Here is a 21,251-nt window from a genome sequence, read left to right as displayed (position 1 = left end):
ATCCTTTAAATGTATTTTCTTAAAAATATACTACGGGTAATATAAGACAATAAAACAAGATTAAAAAGTGAAAGAAGACTGAAGAAGCAAAAATAAAGAGAGAGAAAAAATGTAAAAACACATTAAGTAAATGGTGTACTACTACAAAATTCAGATAAGTAGCAGTACATTTTTTTTTTCTAATTTCAAAAACGTCAAACGCGACTAAGCCGATAAGCTGAAAGCGCATTCCCATATAAATTGGACAGAGTAGAATATAGGTTCACTCTCTCTTCACCACATTTTCATCTGCAATCAAAATTTCAGTGTGACAATTTCTGCAGAAATCCACCACAAAAAAATTAGGGCAGAAAGAAAATGACGGAAGCGGTGATCAGGAACAAGGCCGGGATGGCGAGCATCAAGGACATGCCGGTTATGCAGGACGGTCCTCCACCCGGCGGCTTTGCTCCGGTCCGGTTCGCCCGGAGGATCCCTAACACTGGACCCAGCGCCATGGCGATTTTTCTTACTACTTTCGGAGTCTTCTCCTGGGGAATGTATGAGGTCGGCAAAGGCAACAAGATCCGCAGGTAATAGGTTCCGTCAATGATTTTTTTTAATAAATCGATTGAGTTTGATTTGCGACCGGAAACGGTAGATTTTGATTGCTGTTATTAATTTTTGCCCTTCGTTGTTGATATTGTTTAGGAGTACAGTCATATTGTTTGGAATTTGATGTGTCTAGGGATTATTGGTGCTGTCTGATGATTTAGGGGCTTGATTTGGTGTTCAATTGGAGTAATACTAAAGTTTCGCTGCTTTTTTCCACTATGTAAATTTAGTTGGTTTCGGCGATGGTTGGACCATTTCTGAGAATATTTTTGCTTAATGTGGTAGAGATGGGAGTGTAATGTTGATATGGATATGTGGCATTTCTGTGTCCAAACCATTTATGTTTATAAAGAAACCATTTATGAACTGTGTGGACATTTCTATCTTTTGCCATACTATGTCTGTTAACTATTATTTTGGTCTGGACATTGGATTTCGATAAAGTGGTAATTTTGTGCATAGTTATCCTTGCAATTCTGCCCCTCCAGAACCAACTGCCGCTGCCCCTGCGGGCAAATTTGTGCATAGTTATTATTTTGAGGCACTGTGTGTCATGTGCTTTGGAGCTATTGTTTCATTGACGTAGTTTTTAGCTTAGGATTTGTGAAGCCATCTTGAGTCGTTCAAACCTAAGTTATGTCCCATTCTTCTTAAACATATTTATAGAAACTACAGAAACATGTGTTCCGGTGATGTTCAGCTGGAAGATATTCAGAGGGATGAATATTCAAGTTTGGAAGACCGTGAGTGCTCTGCTTCAATCTATAGAAATTATATGTCTAGATCTGTATATAAATTCCCCTTTGCATTGGCTACCAAATGTCTACTTTTCATTTGAACAGTTAAGCTATATTACGTGTTCACGTGATGCTAGTAGCTAAGCACATATAAGCTTCCTTTCGCTTTAACTATGCATCCTTGGCTTTCTCTACAACATGTTGAGTAGCCTTGATTGTCCAACTGCTACCCTTTTTTGTTCACCTCTCAGTATGAAAATGAGATATATGTTGTTGACTTGTTGCTGCTAGTCTCCTGGTTTGACTTTAAATGGAGAAACTTTTCTATCCAAAGCACATAATCCAAAAATCAAGAATCACAGTTCTGGTCTTTTACGTATTTAATGATATGAGAAGCTAATGAAACATGTCGAAAAATGTTATTTTGTAGAAGGTTCTTACTTCTTGCATATTTGGTGGTGGTGGTGGTGGTGGTGGTGGTGGTGCTCAACAAGAGTTGTTGAGAGAAATCACTCACCTATGATTTGCACCTAGATATCTGAATTCTGAAAGATAACCTATTCTTTCACATGTTAATATGTAACCTATATTTTGAGCCATTACAAAACTTTGCATGTTGCTCCCTTAGTTTTCTTTGTTTTTGTTTAAAGAAATCTATTTACAGGTGTCCATATACCATTTCGAGTTATGCATATCCTTAGTACATTAGATTTTTTGACATACTTCAGCATGTCAGCCTCATGTTTTTTTCCCTAAAAATAATTTTGCCAATCCTAAATCAGCATTCTTGGAGTATTTTTATTTTCTATATTTAGTCCATCTCTTGTTTTACAAGTTCTATTTTAGTTCACATCATCTACAACAGGAATTCACAGCTAACAGTCTTTTGAATTGAAAACTTCTCCGTATGCAATTCCTCACACTAGCAGACTAGGAATTCTCTGCTTTTGTTATCCAGAGCTGGGATGAATGCTCACCACGATGATCAATAGGACGAGAATGTGATTTGTGGTAAATGATTATTGAACTTGCTGAGAATGAAGCAACCATGGACCAATCATTTCTGACAAATTGTATGGATAATTTAGCAGGAACAACTGAAGTTAGAAGTTCTATATATCTTTTGTGATGTGTTTTGTTTTATTGGTTGGAATTTTTCATTGTGGTCAAAAATTGGATATAGAGATTTTTCATAAAGGACCTGTATACTTCTAGCAATAAAGGAAGTAAAGATGTAATTATACTTCATAGGTGTACGGTGGATCTTATAACTGTCCTATCTCTCGGAAGGTATTAGTTCTGGAAAATCTCTGTCAATGTCATCCATCGGGTCTTATTGATGGGTGACCTGAAAATCTCTGTCAATGTCATCCATCGGGTCTTATTGATGGGTGACCTTTGGCCGTAGGCATTAACCACACTTTCAGTAGACAAACACATGCACACCTCAATCTATGCTTCCTGGTATTTTGAGTTATGGCAACTTGTCAGAGCTACAGTATTATTAGTACCTATTATGATTATTTGGCTCTTTAAATGCAATAATTAAGTATATTTATTATCATTGACTTATTGTATGGAATTAACTTGTTTAATTTTGTTGAATGCTGGAAAGTGGAAAGCGAAAACTTAATGAAAGTTTCTAACTGAATAGGGCTATAAAGGAAGAAAAATATGCTGCCCGCAGAGCAATATTACCTGTAATTCAAGCTGAAGAGGATGAAAGGTGACTTCTGCAGTTTGCTTCTGCCATTCTTGTTGTAATATACCTAATTTTGTTTGCGCATAATTTTCTTATTACCATTGCCTCTCTTCAGATTTGTCAAAGAATGGAAGAAGTATCTTGCAGAAGAGGCTAGAATCATGAAAGATGTTCCAGGCTGGAAAGTGGGCGAAAGCGTTTACCACTCAGGGAAATGGATGCCTCCAGCGAGTGGGGAGCTACGTCCAGACATTTGGTAATCTTGTGGTTGTCTGGTTGCTGTTCTGGCTGAAGGGATTCAGCAAAACAACATTTTGCTTTGCCAGCATGATTCACACAACTATCATTGCGCTTTTGCTTCGTTTCATTAAATAAGGATGATGCTGAAAATTATGTTCGCATTGCGTCTATACCCGTTTCATTATAGTTGTTGACATATGATCGTACTGACAATTTTACTAATTCATTCCTAACGTTAGTTTTCTTTAGATGAAAATAAAAAATGGTTATTGCATTTCCCCATAGTACTGCTTCACAATAGAATTGTGCCAATTTTCTTCATTATATTATGTTAAGTATGTTATCCAATCTCATTTCCAACAAATTTGAATAACACCTTATTTAAAAATCTTAATGCTTTATTGACATATGCTAAAAGCTGGAAAATTTTATTGGCATACGAAATACTTTCACTAATTTCCTTACACAAAAAAAATAACGAAATTACATTATTTCCTTACACATCAACTATATTAATGTCATATATTACTCGATATTAGAAAATTAAATAAATTTCAATTCTCATAGCTAAAATAGAAACCAAATTGTTACTTACCACTTACCAGTTACAGGACAGAATCAGCACAATCTGAACCCTCAATTGCAGCACTAATTGCACCAATACGTTTCAATTCTTTACCTAGTCTTACGTTGCAACAGAAAATAGTAGATCCATCAAAAATAACCTTACACAAAATGCTTCCAGTGATTATATTCATCGTCAACTTGTTTGGTATGTGTATAATATAAAGGGTCAAGGGATTTATGTTTTATGCAGTTTGATTTTAATAAATACTGTATGAAATTGAAATTGAAATTGAAATTGATATTTCCTTCGCATATGTTATTCCATTGTATTATAGATAAATTTTACTCTTATCTGCAATTTTACTGGTAAATTGTACTCCATCTGTCTCATGTTACTCGCACTTTTCATTTTAGGCCGTAAATTTGATATTGATTTTTTAGTGTAATTAAATTAGAATTTTAAGTGTAATGATACATCACTTAATAAATGAGCTCTTAACTTAAACTAACATATTAATTAAATACATTAATTCTAACTTAAACTAGAAGTGTAAGTAGTTTGTGACGAGTCGAAATGGAACAGTGCAAGTAACATGAGACAGATGGAGTAGTAAATTTTATCAGCTGATTAGACGATGCGTGCATTATTTGTATGCGTGTATTATTTGTAGACCACAAGTTTGTCAAATTCAGATTTTGTATCAAAGAAGATATTCAGATTTTGTGAATAGAATATGCTATATGAAGTTAAAATCAAGTAAATAGAGAAATACGGCATATTGAAAATTGATGATTGTGAATTCTCGTATATCACTCCCTTCATTCCGGGATAAGAGTTCATAGTTGACTCAGCACGGGTTTAGAAAAATGTAAAGAAAAATGATATAAAAAAAAAGTTAGCAGAAAATGAGCCTCATTTTATATACTCTCCGTCTATAAAAATTGGCTCATTTTGCTATTTCTGAATGTCCACGATTAAAATGTCATATACTTTTACCATTTTAGGTAAACGAATCTCACAATTCAACTAAACTATTGCACTTACATTCTATTATAAAATAATTATAAACGAGTTCACATTTTACTAATTTCTCTCTCCATTTTTCTTGATAAAGTCGGAACAATTTTTTAAAACTCGACCGAATCAAAATGAGACTAATTTCCTTTTCCATTTTTCTTTACTAAGTCAAACAATTTTTTAGAACTCACGTCGAATCAAAATAAAATTATAAATAACAAACGGGGGAATAACAAAATGTGAATGAAATGAATTAATAAAATACAAAATCTACCTATAAATGTGAAAAGAGATTATTATTATTATGAGAGTAACCAAAATAACAAAAATACACTCTTTTCGTCCGATTGAGTAAGATTTCAATATACACCTAATATCTAGGCACAGACACCAATATGTTATGTTTCCTACAGACATTACTTCGTACTGCCGTAAACGTATGATGTACCGGATACTTTATAGCCAACACGATTTCACATGTAGTGTAAAAAATTAATTTCAGAAATTGAGATAATAAATAAAATAAGTATTCGTGAATAGAATTGACAGTTCAAATTTACTAAATCATTTATGCAAATATCGCAATAGTAGGCGCCTTGTTGTGCTGGCTGTTTGCGGTTGGGTTTCCACCGACATCACAAATAAAGTAGTATAATACAAACAAATTAAAAACAGTAGTAAAAGACACGCTGAAAAGGCAGCGAATTCCACCACTCTCAGTATAACAACTTTTTTTCCATAAATAGCTAATCCCACATTCCACAATCCACACATCATAAAGAGCCACCGGAGAAGGAGAGGGAGGTGGAGGCAGGGCCGTGCCTTTCTCGGATGCTTCTGTAAAAGTAGAGGCGGTTGCGTAGCTCCCAGCTCCAGTCAGGGTGGCGCTTCGCCATCATCTTAGGCCACCTGTTGATCCTCACGTAGTGCTCCCGCACTTGTCCGTCTGCGAGGAGGCCGGTCACGATCGTGTACGACGACTCGTGCCCGCCCCACACCTTGTCCTCGGGGTCGGCCGTGATGCTGCCGTCAGGGTGGAAGTACCGCCGCATTGGAGGGGCGCCCTCGCCCCTCCAGGATGGGTCCAGCTCCCGCCAGTACTCCGGCGCCATCTGCGGAGGGGGTGAGAAAGAAGAAGCTAATTATCCGGTGAGAAATATATATGTGCATCAGTAATTGCTGGATTTGTTTTCTCCTTATGCTTTTTATTGGGTGGTGTGGGATTTTTTCTTAAGAGGAATATATTCTGTTTTCTAGGAGTTAGGAATCTTGTAGCATCTGGATCTGGTTGAACACTACTAGTTCATCTTTGGTTGCGTCCTATATTTGGAAGACCTTGGTTTCTATGATGAATAGATGAGAGCAATAGCATCTAAATTCACAACAATCAGAGTAATAAGTCCAACAAAACAAAGATCGTTGCCTATTTACTTACTGTTACTACAGGTTTGAGTAAGACTTTATGATAAGATATCATAGCTGGAATAGGAATATGAGTAAATTGGTAAGAAAGTTAACATTATTTGGTTTCAAAGTTTACTAAGATGTAGTGGAACCTTTAATCTTGGATTCAGTTATCAAATAGAATGAGGGAGACTGATTTGGCCAAAACTGGGATGAGAAAAGGATTCTCTTCACCAACCATGAAAAATTGTTAAGAGGGATAAAATTGCATTTTAGATTTACAAAAGGATTATAGTTTAGTAGGAGTATATAGCATCATCATCTCCATTCACAACTTTGATCCTCCTTTCATTGTCCTAAGATCATCTGGAGCAACTTCAAAAGAACTGTACAATAAAAGCATGTTGGGAGTTCGCAGAACTAATCCTATGGCGTGCTACTAATGATCCTCATATTTGCAACAAATACATCTCCCTGGTTAATTGTTCAGCCTAAATACTGACCACACAACATTTAGATGCAAGGATTAAGGGTCTACTATGAGATCATAAAAGTGGTGGAACAGAAGCTACATTTAGCATAGGTGTTGGGCATATTAGGCATAAGAATGGACAAGGACATATTCTTAATAACTGTAGACCGTGAGATACATCAGTACCTAGGAATCATATGATCAGCACAAGTGTTCAAAACAAGAAAACTGACAAGAACTGAGCTTCAACACAAGTAATGGCATACCTCTGTAAAGCGGAATTCCCAAACATGGTCACAAAGGTCATCCCTAGTGATTCGAGTCTGACATAAGAAAATTGCCAGTTAGAAAGTATAATAGGCACCACCTTCAGATTAGTTTAAGTTATCACATATTGCATGCATTTAAAATCAGATCTGTGATTTATCCGATATGATATTGTAAGCACATAAAGCCCTTCCCAGGCGCGTCTCTCCAAGAGATAAGGAGAGGAAGAAGTGAGACTCACTCGTTTGCCATCTCTGATCGAGAGCAATGTAGCGATCATCTTTGGAAGTCCTTCAACCGTTGATACGCGTGGTATATGTGCCTTATCCAACCATAACTCTTGACACTGGAAAGAAAGGCACAACAGTGTTAACAATTTACTCTAACAATTGGGGATAGCATTGGCGTGTTGGCATAAAAAATCATCAAAAAGAAGCCTGGCTAAAAAGTAAAGCAAGTAATATCTTCAAACACATCAGGAACATTATAGCTAGAGCATGATGATCAACTCATGGCGCACATGATATTCTTCTAAAGGAAATAGAAGTGCTCCATCTGTCCACGGAGAGTGTAGAACAAGGCCATTGTGCTACACTCTTGTGGACTTAGGGAGTACATTATTTTCCATCTCTCTTTCCATTTTAGCTCACCATTATATATCACCACCCTAAGTAGAAAAATCGGTAGAAACAAAAATCCCAATCAATGAGCAAGGCAGACATATTTATTTGAATTAATGCTCCCAGTGAAAGGTGTAAACACAAAACCAATAATCAAAAATACAAATCCCAGCCCATGAGTGAGACAGAATTACCGGAGGAAATATATAACAAAAAATTATTAGAATACATATCCCTGTCAATGAGTGAGATGGACAAGTATCTTTCAGTTAGATGTCATTGTGGAAAAAAGAGAGAACATATAAAAGTTAGTGGCATAGAACTAGAAGACCCTTTAAACAGGGGGGGTCGCCATCTTCAAAAGACTATATAATGTAAAAAAATGACCACAACCAGAACCATGGCTGGTCCTCTGTTACATTATTAACAAAAACAAGAATTCTGAAGAATTTCAGAGTTATTCTGTTTTACTTTATCATTCCATTTTACTTCTTTCTGCTCCATTTATGATAATTTTATTCCAGCTGTTTCATCTGAATCATTTTAGGGTTATTCCATCTTATGCTTATTGTTGGGGTTCAAACCATCCCACATTGGAGAATAGAAAATGTGCAATCAATATATAAGTGCAACCCTACTCCATTAGTGTGACGCCTTTTGGGGAGGGCTTGGCCCAAAACAGACAATATCATACTAATTTGAGTTTGGGTGTGCATCGGCAAACCCTAACACTTATCTCTGGTTATGGGGATCCATTCCAGAAATATTATTAAACCTTGTGATAAGAAAAAACATGAGTAGTCACAATTACCAGAAATCAATCTATGAGCATAGAACTAACAAAATAGATAGGCTGAAAGGGAACGGGATAATGGAAGATAAAAGGTATCGTACTATTATGTCGGGTTAAACAATTGCACACCCCAATCATTATGTAGATAGACTCTATACCACAAGGCCACATTTGGTAACCATAGCATGATTTACTAAGATATTAAATCATGATAGGAACAATAAGATAGAGATCAAGATAATGATACTGTTATTGTTTGAAATGTAAGATAAAAGCAAGTGTAGTATTTATTGCTGAGTTGGATTCTGCAGCCTACAACTTGCTTGAGGTGGCCCCCTGGAATGTTTGGTACCACTTCCATGCAAGTAGCACCTCCTAAACATTGTTGCAAACGCATTCAGACAGACACTATAGACAGAATATCTCACGTAGACGCAATAGATGGTGGTACAAGAAACAGCTGTGCTGGTATGCAGTAGGATATAGCTCTCCCTCTTTCAATAGGAACCATGGATAATCTAATAGCATCATATACATGGTATTAACAGGCAATGTCTAGTTTTCATCTCGTTCAGGTAGTTTACCTTATCTAACGCGTATTCTAGAATATGCATCAAAAGAAACTCATTTGTCTCTCTATTTATCCGGTGATGACTGTCCAGAGTGAGCTGAATTTTAGATACTGATTTTTTATGAATATGTACATACATTTTACTAATGTATTGAGATGCATGCTATTCATATTACCGTTCTGCACAGGGGATAACAAATAGCTCTAACTGTATCTCAATTTTTGAATAGATACAGTAACAGAGACAAGTTTGATAAGAGTAAAGGGAGATGAGATGGATACTGGCTGCAGAGAAGAGAGAACAAACCACAGAACAAAAGTAGATGAGCTGGATTATACTCCTATGAAACTAAGAAAACTGAACTAAAGATATAAAATACAGAAACTAATCCTTCAGAGAGGCCACAGTTTCTGCTGTCATAAAACTAATTTTCTCCCCGGCATAGCTCTTCCACTGAGGAGCTATTTATAACAATCACAAAAAGACTCCTTACCATCAACAACTTGAAAGTAAATCTAAACCTAGAAGACTAATGACACAAGACTCTTTAAACATATCAGCAGGGACAATCCCTATCACTTGCCTTGTTGAATCAGCCTTGTTCTCAAGACTGATGTGGAACCGTCCATGGGGAATCGTTAAAGCCACCATAATCTCGTCACACGGGCTGGTCTGGTGCAGCGTCTTGAAATAGCCCATCAGCAGCAGCAATAAATTAATCCTCCACAGAGGCCTACCATTTTCACTGTCCTAAAACTAATTTTCTCCCCGGTGCATAACGTTTTGATGAGGAGCTATTTATAACAATTATAAAGACTCCCAATTCTTATCAACAACTTGAAAGTAATCCAAACCTAGAAGACTAATGAATTAATACTCAATAAAATAATAACTAAGGATAGTAAACAAAGGTTAACTACTACTACTTCCACCAAAATCGGCAGGGAAGATCCCTATCAGAGTTCCAAGTGCTCTTCATTTTGACTGCTGGAGAAGTTTATGCCCCATAACTTATCTGGATTCATGAAGTGTTTATCGGGAAATAATACATTTAATGAAAATAAGGTGGATAACCAAAGCAACAATTGGCAAGACTATTTATTAGAGTCGCTGATAATCTGATCTAATTTCTTCTTCACATCATCAGGCACGTGATTGTTTGCTATTTCACTAGTAGAATAACAGATACTACTATAATGGAGCATCATAACCCAAATTCAGCACAAGCATGCAAATTTTTACAAATCTTCTTATGGTCAACAAAAATATTACTGTGTTCCAGTAGGAGACGTTACAAGAGGCTTGCTAAATGTATCATATGACATCAAATAGAACATAGTAGTAAAATGATAAATTCGGAACAAGGGAGAAAATGAACTACAGCAATAACAAAACGAGCACAGATGGCACACTGGACCCATTTGTTTTTCACATTTGCAGCTGAATGCATTCGAACTAGTACCAATAACACTCATTGTACAATTTTGGAGGCAAAATAAATTACTTTCATGTCTTATTTCTCGAATTCTTAATAGTAGAACCCCTTAGGGAATTAAACTAAATTGCCTGGTTTGAAGATTTCAACGATCCTCGATGCAAGGATCACACACAATAATGCGTGATAACGAATAATGTGCGATAAAGCAATTCCATCTAATTTTATATAGACTAAAGTTCAAAATTTGGCGCTCTACATATGCCCGAAAAGTTCAACACATTAAGTGTGATAGCTTCTAGTGCTAAACAATATGTAGTTGTCCATATTTACAATTTTGTAAAAAAATTGATGGTCACTAGCATTTGCATTTTGATCAGATTAGTGAGTTAAATATCATGCTAATTATAAAAGTAAAGAAATACTTAATTTTAAAAAAAACACAACTATTAATAAAAAAAATATAAAAGGGCATTCTTGTGCTTTTAATTTTAAATTTAAAGGCATTTAATCAACTTCAATTTTTAAATGCATTTAAGTTACTAATTTGGTCAAAATGTTGTGGACCGTTAACTTTTTGATGGAAACATTAAATACGGACCAAAAATACTGTTAGGGACTAGAAGCTATCACACTTAAGTGTAGGACCTAAAAGCTTTTTAGGAAAAATGTAGAAAACCAATTTTGGACATTATTCTTTTATATAATACTATTTGTAACATGTAAGATCAACATCTTTGATGTCTCAGAAACAATTCAAATGAAATACTCCCTCTGTCCCATTAAAAATAAAACATTTCCTAAAATGGAAACTAACATCATCTCTACTTTTTCCTATCTTTTACCATATTCTTTGTTCATTACCTCACAAAACAATACTCCATCTATCCCACTACAAGTGAGGCGTATTCCTATTTTTGCGGTCGTCCCATTATAAGTGACATTTCATTTTATGGCAAAAAAACAACACTCTATCCCTCTCTTACTTTATCCTCTCTCCTATTTTTTCTCACTCCTACTTTATTCTCGTTTCATTTGACCACTAAACACCACAACATAAAAACTTGTGTCCAAAAGAAATGTGTCATATATAATAGGACAGGGGGAGTACTATATAAAATCATGTGCCGAAACAAATGTTGCATATTTAATGGGACGAGGGAGTATGAAATTATTTATAGTTTATTTTTATTAGCAAGAATCTTGCTTTGCTTTCTCGCATAATTTATTGTTAAGAATAATTTAAATTGATGTCATCGTGGACTAGGGGGTATTTACATTATGTGATAACTTAGATAAATAAAGTTAATGTATGCTTATCTTATCCATCACATATTTTTGCATATTGAACAAATGACAGAGTAGTAGACCTCAAAAATATATATCCTCGATTCAATTTATAATCTAGAGCAAATGCCCTATATATTGATATATTTTATTTTGTCGACTAAGTAACACTATTTAACATGAACAATAGGCTATTTATATACATTATGTGAGTTTACAAATAATTTCCTGATTATACTTGGTCACTAAAAGGAATTTACTCATTTAACTCACATCATGAATCCCGAGTTTCAATGCTCTTTTAAATTTAGGTTCAGATTTCAAAAAGTTGGTAATTTTATTTCAATACAATATTATACTCCTAGTTATATGTCATAAAATAGTTTAGTGCATAAAAGTTGACTAGTTAAAACCTACACAATTTCATGTTAAGCAATAAAACCCATTATTAAGTATACCCAAGGAGTTTGATATTATCTTGAGATGTGTGTGATGAGTTTGTTATTGACTTGAGGAAACAGAAAGCACTATGACCAAATTACATATAAGTGAGTTATTTCATAGGGATTATTTCTACACCTTCCTTTTATTATTGATTTTATCAATTTCAATGTGATAGCCAAAATCTTCAACTTGAAAACAGTCTTATTATTATTTTTTATTCTAAATGAAAGTAACCAACCCCCCCTAACAGATCATGAAACATTTATATTTATAAATCTGTTTTAATCTTTAAAAAATATCATTATAACCAAATTCACCAATTCAAACTGTAACATTAAGATACTTAAATATTATAAAGCTTAACTAATCTTGGAAAAGGTAATTTAGAAAAACCTTAAAGAACTACTCCCTCTGTCCCACTCTATGTAATGTTGTTCTGTGAGTTAAGTGTAGAGAACAAAGAAAAAGTAGAGAGAGTGATGTTTCTATTTTTAGAAATGTGTCATTTAGAGTGCATCCTAAAAAGGAAAATAGTTCACTTAGATTGGGATGGGATGTAGGGAGCAGAACTAATAAATATTAGGAAATCTTATATCCTTTAAACAAATTATCCTCAAAATCCCATTCAAAGTGAATCATTTCCTTTTTGGCACATAAGAGAATACATATATGATAATAGAAAGATTTCTCTTTTATGACTTTTACTAACCGATCCCGACTCAGAAAAGTGACCAACCATGGCCCATTGTTTAATGAAAGAAATGGTATATGAGTCGTAGCCCTGTAAGCCCACATCTATGTAGAGTGTGTGTAGAGTAGATTGTTCAATGCGGCACAAACCTATTTTTGAGTATATAGTAACTTTTTAAGTTCAACTCCGAACATTTTATCTTGATATATTTTCATTTTGATGACCCTACTCAATATTTCATTGGCGTGGTGGGTTGGGTCATGCCGAACTTTCATACATACTACTCTTTCGAAGATGAGGAACCTTAGAAAGGCGATTTAGACAGATACATGCTCGGGCCGTTGAGCCCATTTGACACCTCTAACTACTTCTAAAAGAAGTAATTTAGATCACTTGCAATTCCTAAATTCTGCACTTAAAATTTTTTTGAAAAAGTGATATAAGTAGCAAAAATAAATTAATGCTAACAAAAGGTTTCTATTCGAAGGTTTACTCTATCTTTAGTCAATTTATATATATATATATATATATATATATATATATATATATATATATATATATATATATTGATTATTCTCTATCATATTAAAACTCGAGCAAAAAAATAGGTTCTAATGGATAATCTTCTAATTTGTTTGAATGAATGAATGCTACATTCGTTACTTGACCATAGAAGTTCACAATTGGTCCTCTACATTTCTCCGAAAAAACTTATTGATATGCTTAAACTCACCGGGTAATCCCGCCTGACCTGGGGTCGCAGTCAAAGGTGTGGAGCCGTGAGCCCCGTCACCGTAGGATCGTTTTATGATGCTCGTGCGGACATGTTAGATTAGAATTGATGACACTTCAGTTAATATCCCCAAAAAGGTAAACCGAAGAGTGGGCTTTATAAGGGTCTAATCAATATATTTGGAGTCACTAGTGTACCTAGCCAGTATGTTTTGGTCAATATTTAATTGTTCCATCGAAAAATTTTAGATTAGTGATTTTAATATTATTCTAATTATAAAAATTAAGAAATACTACTATTTAAATTTTAAAAAGCACAAATATTAAAGAAAAAACATAAAAAGGAGATTCTTCTCCTTTTAATATTATTATTCATTTAAATGCAGCTAAGTTACTAAGTTACTAATCTGGTGTTGATCGTTAAGCTTCCGATGAAACCGTTAAATGTGGACTAAAACCTACTGTTTAGGACCATAAGAGATCACACTTAATGTGTAGAACTAAAAAAGTTTTTTTTTTGGCAAATACAAAAGACCAATTTTGAACTATAGTCATTGACCAATCTTCAGTAAAATTGGTGATATTCAATTCCGCTTCCCAAGTCCTCTTATTGTGTCACATCTGATATATGTCATATAGTGGAAGGTATTAAGTAGCTACTAGATCCAATAAAGTAGGACTAAAAATAAAAATCACAATGCATTTGCCTATAGAACTAAATACTAGATCTTATAAAAAGGAATCTTGACATCAAATATATTTATCATATAACTTAGTGAATTATCATATAAAGCTTATACACACTAATATAGCATGGGAAAGCTAAGGCATATTGCATTTAATCCAACTTTAGTTTCTTCAGTATTGTGACATGTTGATTTTTTCCATATAAGAGATCACAATCACATAACAATTAGCATTATCTAGGAAAGCAAAAGTTAACCTCAATCCCCCAATATGTATGGTCAAAAGAGCGCTGTAGCTCAGCTCATTATTAAAACTATGACTAAATGGCTAATTAATATTGGGAAAACACTCTTCTCAAAAATAAAATATTGGGGAAAATTGATTGCATAATTTTTTGAGCAAATGAAAGATGGCTTATTACCAAACTCCATTACTAAATAGTAAGATCTTAATGGGAATAAAAGGTGTGCAGAAGACATTAAAGATTACCAACATAATTTTCTCTGCCCAAACAAGGATCATACTTTAACAAGTAGGTGGCTATGTAGTATTAAAACTAGTATTAATGCTAATTTCAAACCTTTAAAATAGTTGAGAGGCCTTGACAACCTTTTTCTTCTAGTATTCATTTTTATGCCAAAAGAGTTAGGCCACATAAAACTCAATATATCTATAACAATCTCAAATTATTTCTTCAAGAATAGAAGAAATATAAACTTAAAATATATATTTTGGATGGATTGAACTTTTCAATAGTTACAGTACATATAGGATATAGCTAAGCTTATAAAGATGTAGGAGTCTTGTATTAAGATGCTCCTAGTTATGGAGGAAGTTTTGCACCAAAGTACAAAACGAGGGAGGAATGATGAGTGGCTGCATAATTGTGTAGCCATTCATATGATGATGGCATTGAGATGAAGGGAATGGATGGGAATAGAGAATCTGAGCTAAATAGTAGAGATAACAGGCTACTATGAGCAGACAAGAGCCACCCAAATACAGAGTGTTCACACCAGCCTAACTTTGGCTTGAGTAGGAATATCATGTTCGTGGACCTCCCTTTTAAACCCTCCACAAAGACACCTCCACATATCATGTCTCTCGTGTTCGTCTACCAGGCAGCGACAAAGAACGATATCGTAGTTAAAGATTCGGGCTAGAATGGTTAAAAGGGGAAGGACGGGCAACAAAAGGATAGATGGAAATAGATGGGGAGGAACATGCTAACATTCTTGTAAGTCTTTGATAACCTTCGATATCATTATAAGATGCCAGCCACTTTGGCAAAACAAGATTAAAAAGATGATACGGGCCTAAGTCCAAACTGTTTAAAAAAACCCTATGATATTTGTGGTCCTATGTTACATAAGTTGATAGTAAGAAATGTTTTCCAGAGTTATATATAGAATGCAAGACACTTAGTGACACACTAACAACTGTAGCGATCATAAATATAAACTACCTAAGTGACCTAACACATCAAGTTTGTGATTACTAGTAAATGGAAAAAACACAATAAAAGAGATCAATACTAGCATTTAGCTAGAGACCAGATTCACATTTTAACCCCTCTTCATTTTGATACATAAATTGAATTTGACTTCTACCTATCAAAATATTCTCATGGCTTACCGATTACATATTGATCGTTATTTACATGTTTTTTCAGATATTTCTATTTCTAAGCTACTTTTAGTTTCTTTTTATGTGTCCTACACAAAATGTTACAACATGTGTTGTATCTGGCTGAATGATGTGCAGTGTTTATACAATATATACTATTTCTTTATTAGAATTGGATTGCAAGGCTGAAAAGTTCAATAGTTTTTTAATACTTACCTATGTTCTAGCAGTTTCAAGTTCAATCCCACTTGATTCTAGAATCAATTTTAATTGGTTTAAATTTTCTTTTCTTTTTGAATCATGTAATGCATGTTCACTAAACTCCACAGGTCTACAATATCCTATCATGTATGCATTTCTTATGCTACAATACTTAAATGTTGTGACGAGCGTGGGGCGTACTGATTTAGGTAAAAAAAGGTGCACTAATAGTTCAAAATCAGTCAAACTACACTAGATCAGTTTATTTATAACCAATAAAACATAAATGATTCATATAAACAAATAAGACAGTTCATATTCAAATTTTCCAAGAAAAGAGAAAATTCTCAAAAGGTATGTACACTGAGCTCGGTGAAAGGAAAGGTTTCTTGAAAAAAAAAATTGAAAGGTTATTTTTGGACATGGAGAATGAAAACAAAAAGAAAGAAAAAATTAGGGAACTTGAGGGGAAAATTATAAGGTAAGTGAATTGGGCTTTCAGTTTGCCAAACGAAAGGTCAACAATGACAATAAGAGAAGGAGAATTTCTACCAAGGGAAGAGAGAGAGACAATACTTTCCTTGATGAAGACTTACGACATCACGGGTAGGTTTTTGAGGTCGCAGCTCGTCTCCCTTCCTCTGTCTGTTGCTCGTCTCCCTTTCTCCTCTAGTCACCATTCTCATCTTTGTTTGGATGAGGCACAAGTCCGCCAATCATTTTCTCTACCTCCACCGTTGCAACCCACTGCACAACTGATGAGCCCAATTTTGTGATCCTTTTTGCATCTTTAGGTTATGAGTCTGTTTCTTGTCTATTTTGTGTGTTTTGAGTCTCTTGGACTTGGAGGACACTTCTGGTTAACGGGGCAGGTTTGGGCAATGAGGGCACATTTTCAAGTCATCAGGGCAATTTCTGTCAACAAAGCAGAAAAGGTCGATCTGACCAAATGCGGACAAAAATATGCCTTGGTGATCTGATGAGCGGTGATCATAAGGACGCTGGGAAAGAAAAGATTGGATAATGAAGCATATAACCTTACTTGATTGGACAAGATATGAATATATCAAAATTTTAGGGATAAGGCAAGACTCCGGAGACCAAGATTGAAATTGAGAAGGAGAAGGAAAGGATCTGGCCGACAGGATAGAGATGAAAAGACAATATACAAGGCCTAATGCTGAAGCTACGCATGACCCTCCAATGCAGCCCTAGATTTTTTGCCCATAAAATGAGCTCTCATAGAGGTCTTTATTCAAGACAAGTACTATAACTAGACATAAAAGCCACAATCGAAAAAAAAGATGGAAGACAACTCTTTGGCAAGATACAAGCTGGAAAATGAACTGCCAAATGCTTAGGACACCAACCATCTATAGTTGTTGCATTGTGCCTTATTTGACTTAATGAACCTCTGAGAAATATTCAGCCAACGTCCATCTTCCCTGCTCTAGAGAAAGCCTAAAACATTCAAGCCTAAGTTGTTGTCTTCTAGTTATGTCTACTAAAGTATAGCTGAATTATGTTGCGAAGAAGTTGGAGATCTAGTCACTGTGTAACCTTTTATAGAGGCCAGTTTAAGCAAGGCACCAAACCCTAACCCTATAGTGAACAAGCTAGCAAGACCTTTAGATGGATGTTCATTCGGGTATTTCTCTTTCCATTCACTCATAAACCAATAGGCACTGACAGGGAAGCGAACAATGGATACCAAGCTTACAGATTCTTGTAAGTATATGATCACTTTAATCACTAGTCAAAGAATGTTAGTTAAGTCCGTGAGAGGTTATCATTGTTTCATCAACATATCTTTCTAGGCCATCTAAATGATGGATAAGCAAATAAATTATACAAGTGCAGACCTAATAGAACATACTTCTCCAACAACTGTCATAAAGCATCTGTCCTATGGAAGACCAAATCCCAATTCTCTCCACGCTTAATTATTGCAAGATACTAGCCAAAAAATACATCAGCAATTCATAGCACACAATATTAACTCCAGTAAAAGAGATAAATGCCCGCTGCTGGAAATTAGAACAGTAAAAGACACGGGAAGAACAGAATAGCGAAACGGAAATAAATGGAGAACGACTGAAACGATAGAAATAAAATTACTTAAAAGAAATAACTAGCCTAAACTATCGTCCTATTCAAATTTTCCAAAGACACTTCAATGTAGGGAACAAAACCCTATTTGTAAGACTCTACTCAAGACTAAAATTTGAATAGAGCTACTAACTAAATGTAACAATTAGACTCCTAATCAAACTAACGCTAAAAGATACCAGCTCAATAAACAAAAATACAAAAAAACTGCTAAGGATAAAGATGGCTGCAGGAAAATTGATCCATACCACTAGCTCTAAGATTGGGTTGAGGACTCTTACCCCTTCTGAGTGCATAACATGCTTATATCTCTGCAGTAGCTGAAACTAGCCGCCTTCTCCTGACAAATCAAGTACTTAACCAATTAAAACTCTTAACCCCAAATTTAATTCAATATATATTAACCAAAAATATAGGGAGATTCCTTGCTGACAAAAGTGAGCAACAATGTCAACCCAAGTTACAATTAAAAGAAGATTGTAACAGCATATTCAGAAGAATCCTTCCAGGTGTACTGATTGCCATTGTCAAAGTCCTCAAGGTTCAAGCTGAATGCCACATTAGAGAGGGAATTCAAAAGACACTCTTACAATTTTGTCTCTACTAATCCATAATAGTCATTCTTTTTTTAGCCCGGGCTTCCAGCTGAATACACTAAGAATTTACTGATCTCTAGCAGCATTCATGATTTACTAACATCACTGATTCACTACACATATTGACACTGTACGGTCTTGTTTCTCTACCTTGAATTCTTCAGTCAGAACACAATAAGTCGCAACAAATTCCTACAAGAATTGCTAAGCTCCGCCTTACTTACTCGTTGTTTGAAACATGCTTCATACCGCTGTAAACATGTCCAAAGAAATTGGTACCGTAACACGATGCTCAAAGTTCTGGTTTTCTTAAATAGATACGCCAATGTAAATATTGATGCAAAGTAAAATATGCAAAGCATGTTCATTTGACATATGTATAACAAGACGATAAAATGGTCATGCACCTTCCTTCTAAGTCAAACCACAAACAAGTAAAGTCGCGTCATCACTCATCTAAGAAACTAGATTGATTACTTCCAACAAACAAAAATTCAAAAAAATTAACTGTGGTTACGATTTACAAATAACTCAAGGAAACATGTTTCTTTATTACCATCTTCTCTTCTGCATAGGCAGTCAGTTCCCCATAGCTGGCAATACCCGATTTCCGAGATGGTAGATTTCCACAACTCATAGAAGCAGTTAAAGATTTTGGACTCAGTCTATATGAGACAGAAATCCTGAAACATGTGCATAATAGGAATTGTGACATTTATACAGAGAAATAGTTATTCATGCTCATAGTGGAGGAATCACAGAAAAGCAGAAGGCATATAGTTCTCCTTTCTGCATGCATGGAGCTATGTATAATTATGCAATGCAAAAGTTAAGCAATTATTCAGACCAACACCTTTCACGGAAACTCCTATTCTGCAATTTGACAACATGGAGCAGGATTAAGAACCGACGCACAAGGGTGTATCATATAGGCCTTTGATGAAAACCCTTATAGTGCATTCAAACAAACGTTCCACCTTGCAATATTTTGCAACCAAAAGTAAACATAGAGAACAGGAAATGAAGCCATGTGAGCTTCCTTTTCCACCCACAATGTTCGAAAGCTACAAGCTTAGGATATAAGTAATCAAAATAATCGATTCCACGGACAACCTATGACAATTTACATTTAGAATTTAAAAGTATTTCCTTACCAAACTTGTATGCCACCTATTGTTGGGTCGACAGTCCGGTGGTACTGTGGTAGATTGCAGACAGTACCTGAATCTTAAGTTCTCCCATGTTCTATGCTTTTATGAAGTTCAATTGTAGCACAATAGATAGTGTTTCTATTAGGGGCATTTGAAGTTTATTATTTGACCATCTTTTTCCTTCATTTTAGTGGTTTCTCGGTATTAGTAGTTTTATAGAATTACACAAATAACTAATAGTCACCGAATATCCCATCTAGATAGTGTTCAAACTATGAAACTATCTCATTCATAGTTGCACCTCCTCTTATCTAGACACTTTCCTTTTTACACTTCTTTGCTGAATTTTTGTTTTAAAGGGATTCTGCATTTTACATACAAGATGTGCAAATGCATTTAAATTAAGAGCAATTGTATCATGAAAAGAGTTAGCTCGTAATCAATCAATCACCGGTTGTGCAAGTGCAACAAGACCTAGAATACGTCAAAAAGCACGGAATGGGCGATAAACAAACTCAGATTCAAATACCACCTACTGCACGTCAAAAGATGGGAAGAGATCCAAAAACACAAAACTGCCAAAGTCCACACCTCAGCCGCAACAAAACAAACAAGCAATTGTGCCAACACGCAAGCTCATAAAAAGAAGAAAGAAAATAACCTTAAAACCCCAAATTCTATCGGAAGAAGCAACCGGTTTCCATCCGCGAGAAACGAGGCGAGCTTCCGCCAAGCTGCGCAAGTCGAGCTTGGCGAGAATTATCGTCAAAATTTCGGAACCGAATACCAGCAAGGGGTCCTGATGCTCTAAATCATCGACTTTAACCTTCCATTTACCTTTATTGGTAGCTTCTTCACCGCCGGAGTCCGGCATAGATGAATCTAGAACTCGAAAAACGAAAAAGTACTGGTTGGTCACAGGGATTCTCGGAATGTGGAGGGATGAATTGAGAGAGAGAGAGAGAGAGAGGGAGACGTGGAGCTACATGAGGGCGAAACATATTCATACATATCAGGTGTCGACGTCAAGCATTTAAGAGATGGTGACGTGGCCCAACATACGGCTGTCGAGCTCCTCGAGAAGCGCGTTAGTTTTTTAAGGTTTCCTTTTTTTTACGATTTTAATTAGACGAATTTTTATTAATTATACTACTAATAACTTTTCTTAATGATAATGATAATGATAATGATAATGATAATGATATTTGTAAATAAATTATCAATTTAATTATATAAAGTGGTTATAGTTAGAATCTTTTTAAAATGAAAATTCTTAAAAATGAAATATAGTACTATTAGATATTAG

The 21,251-nt window shown here is 35.1% G+C and overlaps 2 protein-coding genes and 1 long non-coding RNA gene across 5 annotated transcripts; 2 read left to right on the top strand and 1 right to left on the bottom strand.

Annotated features, from left to right (window-relative positions):
• The first annotated feature begins 258 nt into the window (after positions 1–258).
• On the top strand, positions 259–3,547 carry LOC121796021 (NADH dehydrogenase [ubiquinone] 1 alpha subcomplex subunit 13-B). The gene is made up of 3 exons (XM_042194707.1): positions 259–572; positions 2,986–3,057; positions 3,149–3,547. Exons 1-3 carry the CDS (start codon positions 358–360, stop codon positions 3,291–3,293), a joined length of 432 nt encoding a protein of 143 aa, XP_042050641.1. The 5' UTR covers positions 259–357; the 3' UTR covers positions 3,294–3,547.
• Positions 3,548–5,391: 1,844 nt separating this feature from the next.
• LOC121796018 lies at positions 5,392–21,047 on the bottom strand. 3 transcript variants are annotated; one of them, XM_042194706.1, is made up of 6 exons: positions 20,607–20,747; positions 19,351–19,477; positions 18,480–18,538; positions 7,243–7,347; positions 7,001–7,057; positions 5,392–5,970 (listed from the first exon to the last, which is right to left on the bottom strand). In XM_042194706.1, the coding sequence occupies exons 3-6, from the start codon at positions 18,492–18,494 to the stop codon at positions 5,632–5,634; spliced, it is 516 nt and encodes a 171-aa protein (XP_042050640.1). In that variant the 5' UTR covers positions 18,495–18,538; positions 19,351–19,477; positions 20,607–20,747; the 3' UTR covers positions 5,392–5,631. The 3 variants fall into 3 exon arrangements, with proteins under 3 accessions (XP_042050640.1, XP_042050639.1, XP_042050638.1); XM_042194705.1 differs by lacking the exon at positions 18,480–18,538; XM_042194704.1 differs by lacking the exons at positions 18,480–18,538; positions 19,351–19,477 and having other exon boundaries at positions 20,607–21,047.
• LOC121796020 lies at positions 5,870–10,511 on the top strand. The gene is made up of 2 exons (XR_006049691.1): positions 5,870–6,007; positions 9,216–10,511. It is a non-coding gene; the product is annotated as an uncharacterized LOC121796020 (long non-coding RNA).
• Positions 21,048–21,251: the final 204 nt, after the last annotated feature.

This window comes from Salvia splendens, chromosome 3, assembly GCF_004379255.2.
Source record: "Salvia splendens isolate huo1 chromosome 3, SspV2, whole genome shotgun sequence".
Lineage (NCBI taxonomy): Eukaryota > Viridiplantae > Streptophyta > Magnoliopsida > Lamiales > Lamiaceae > Salvia > Salvia splendens.
This window is presented reverse-complemented; position numbering and strand designations above follow the sequence as displayed.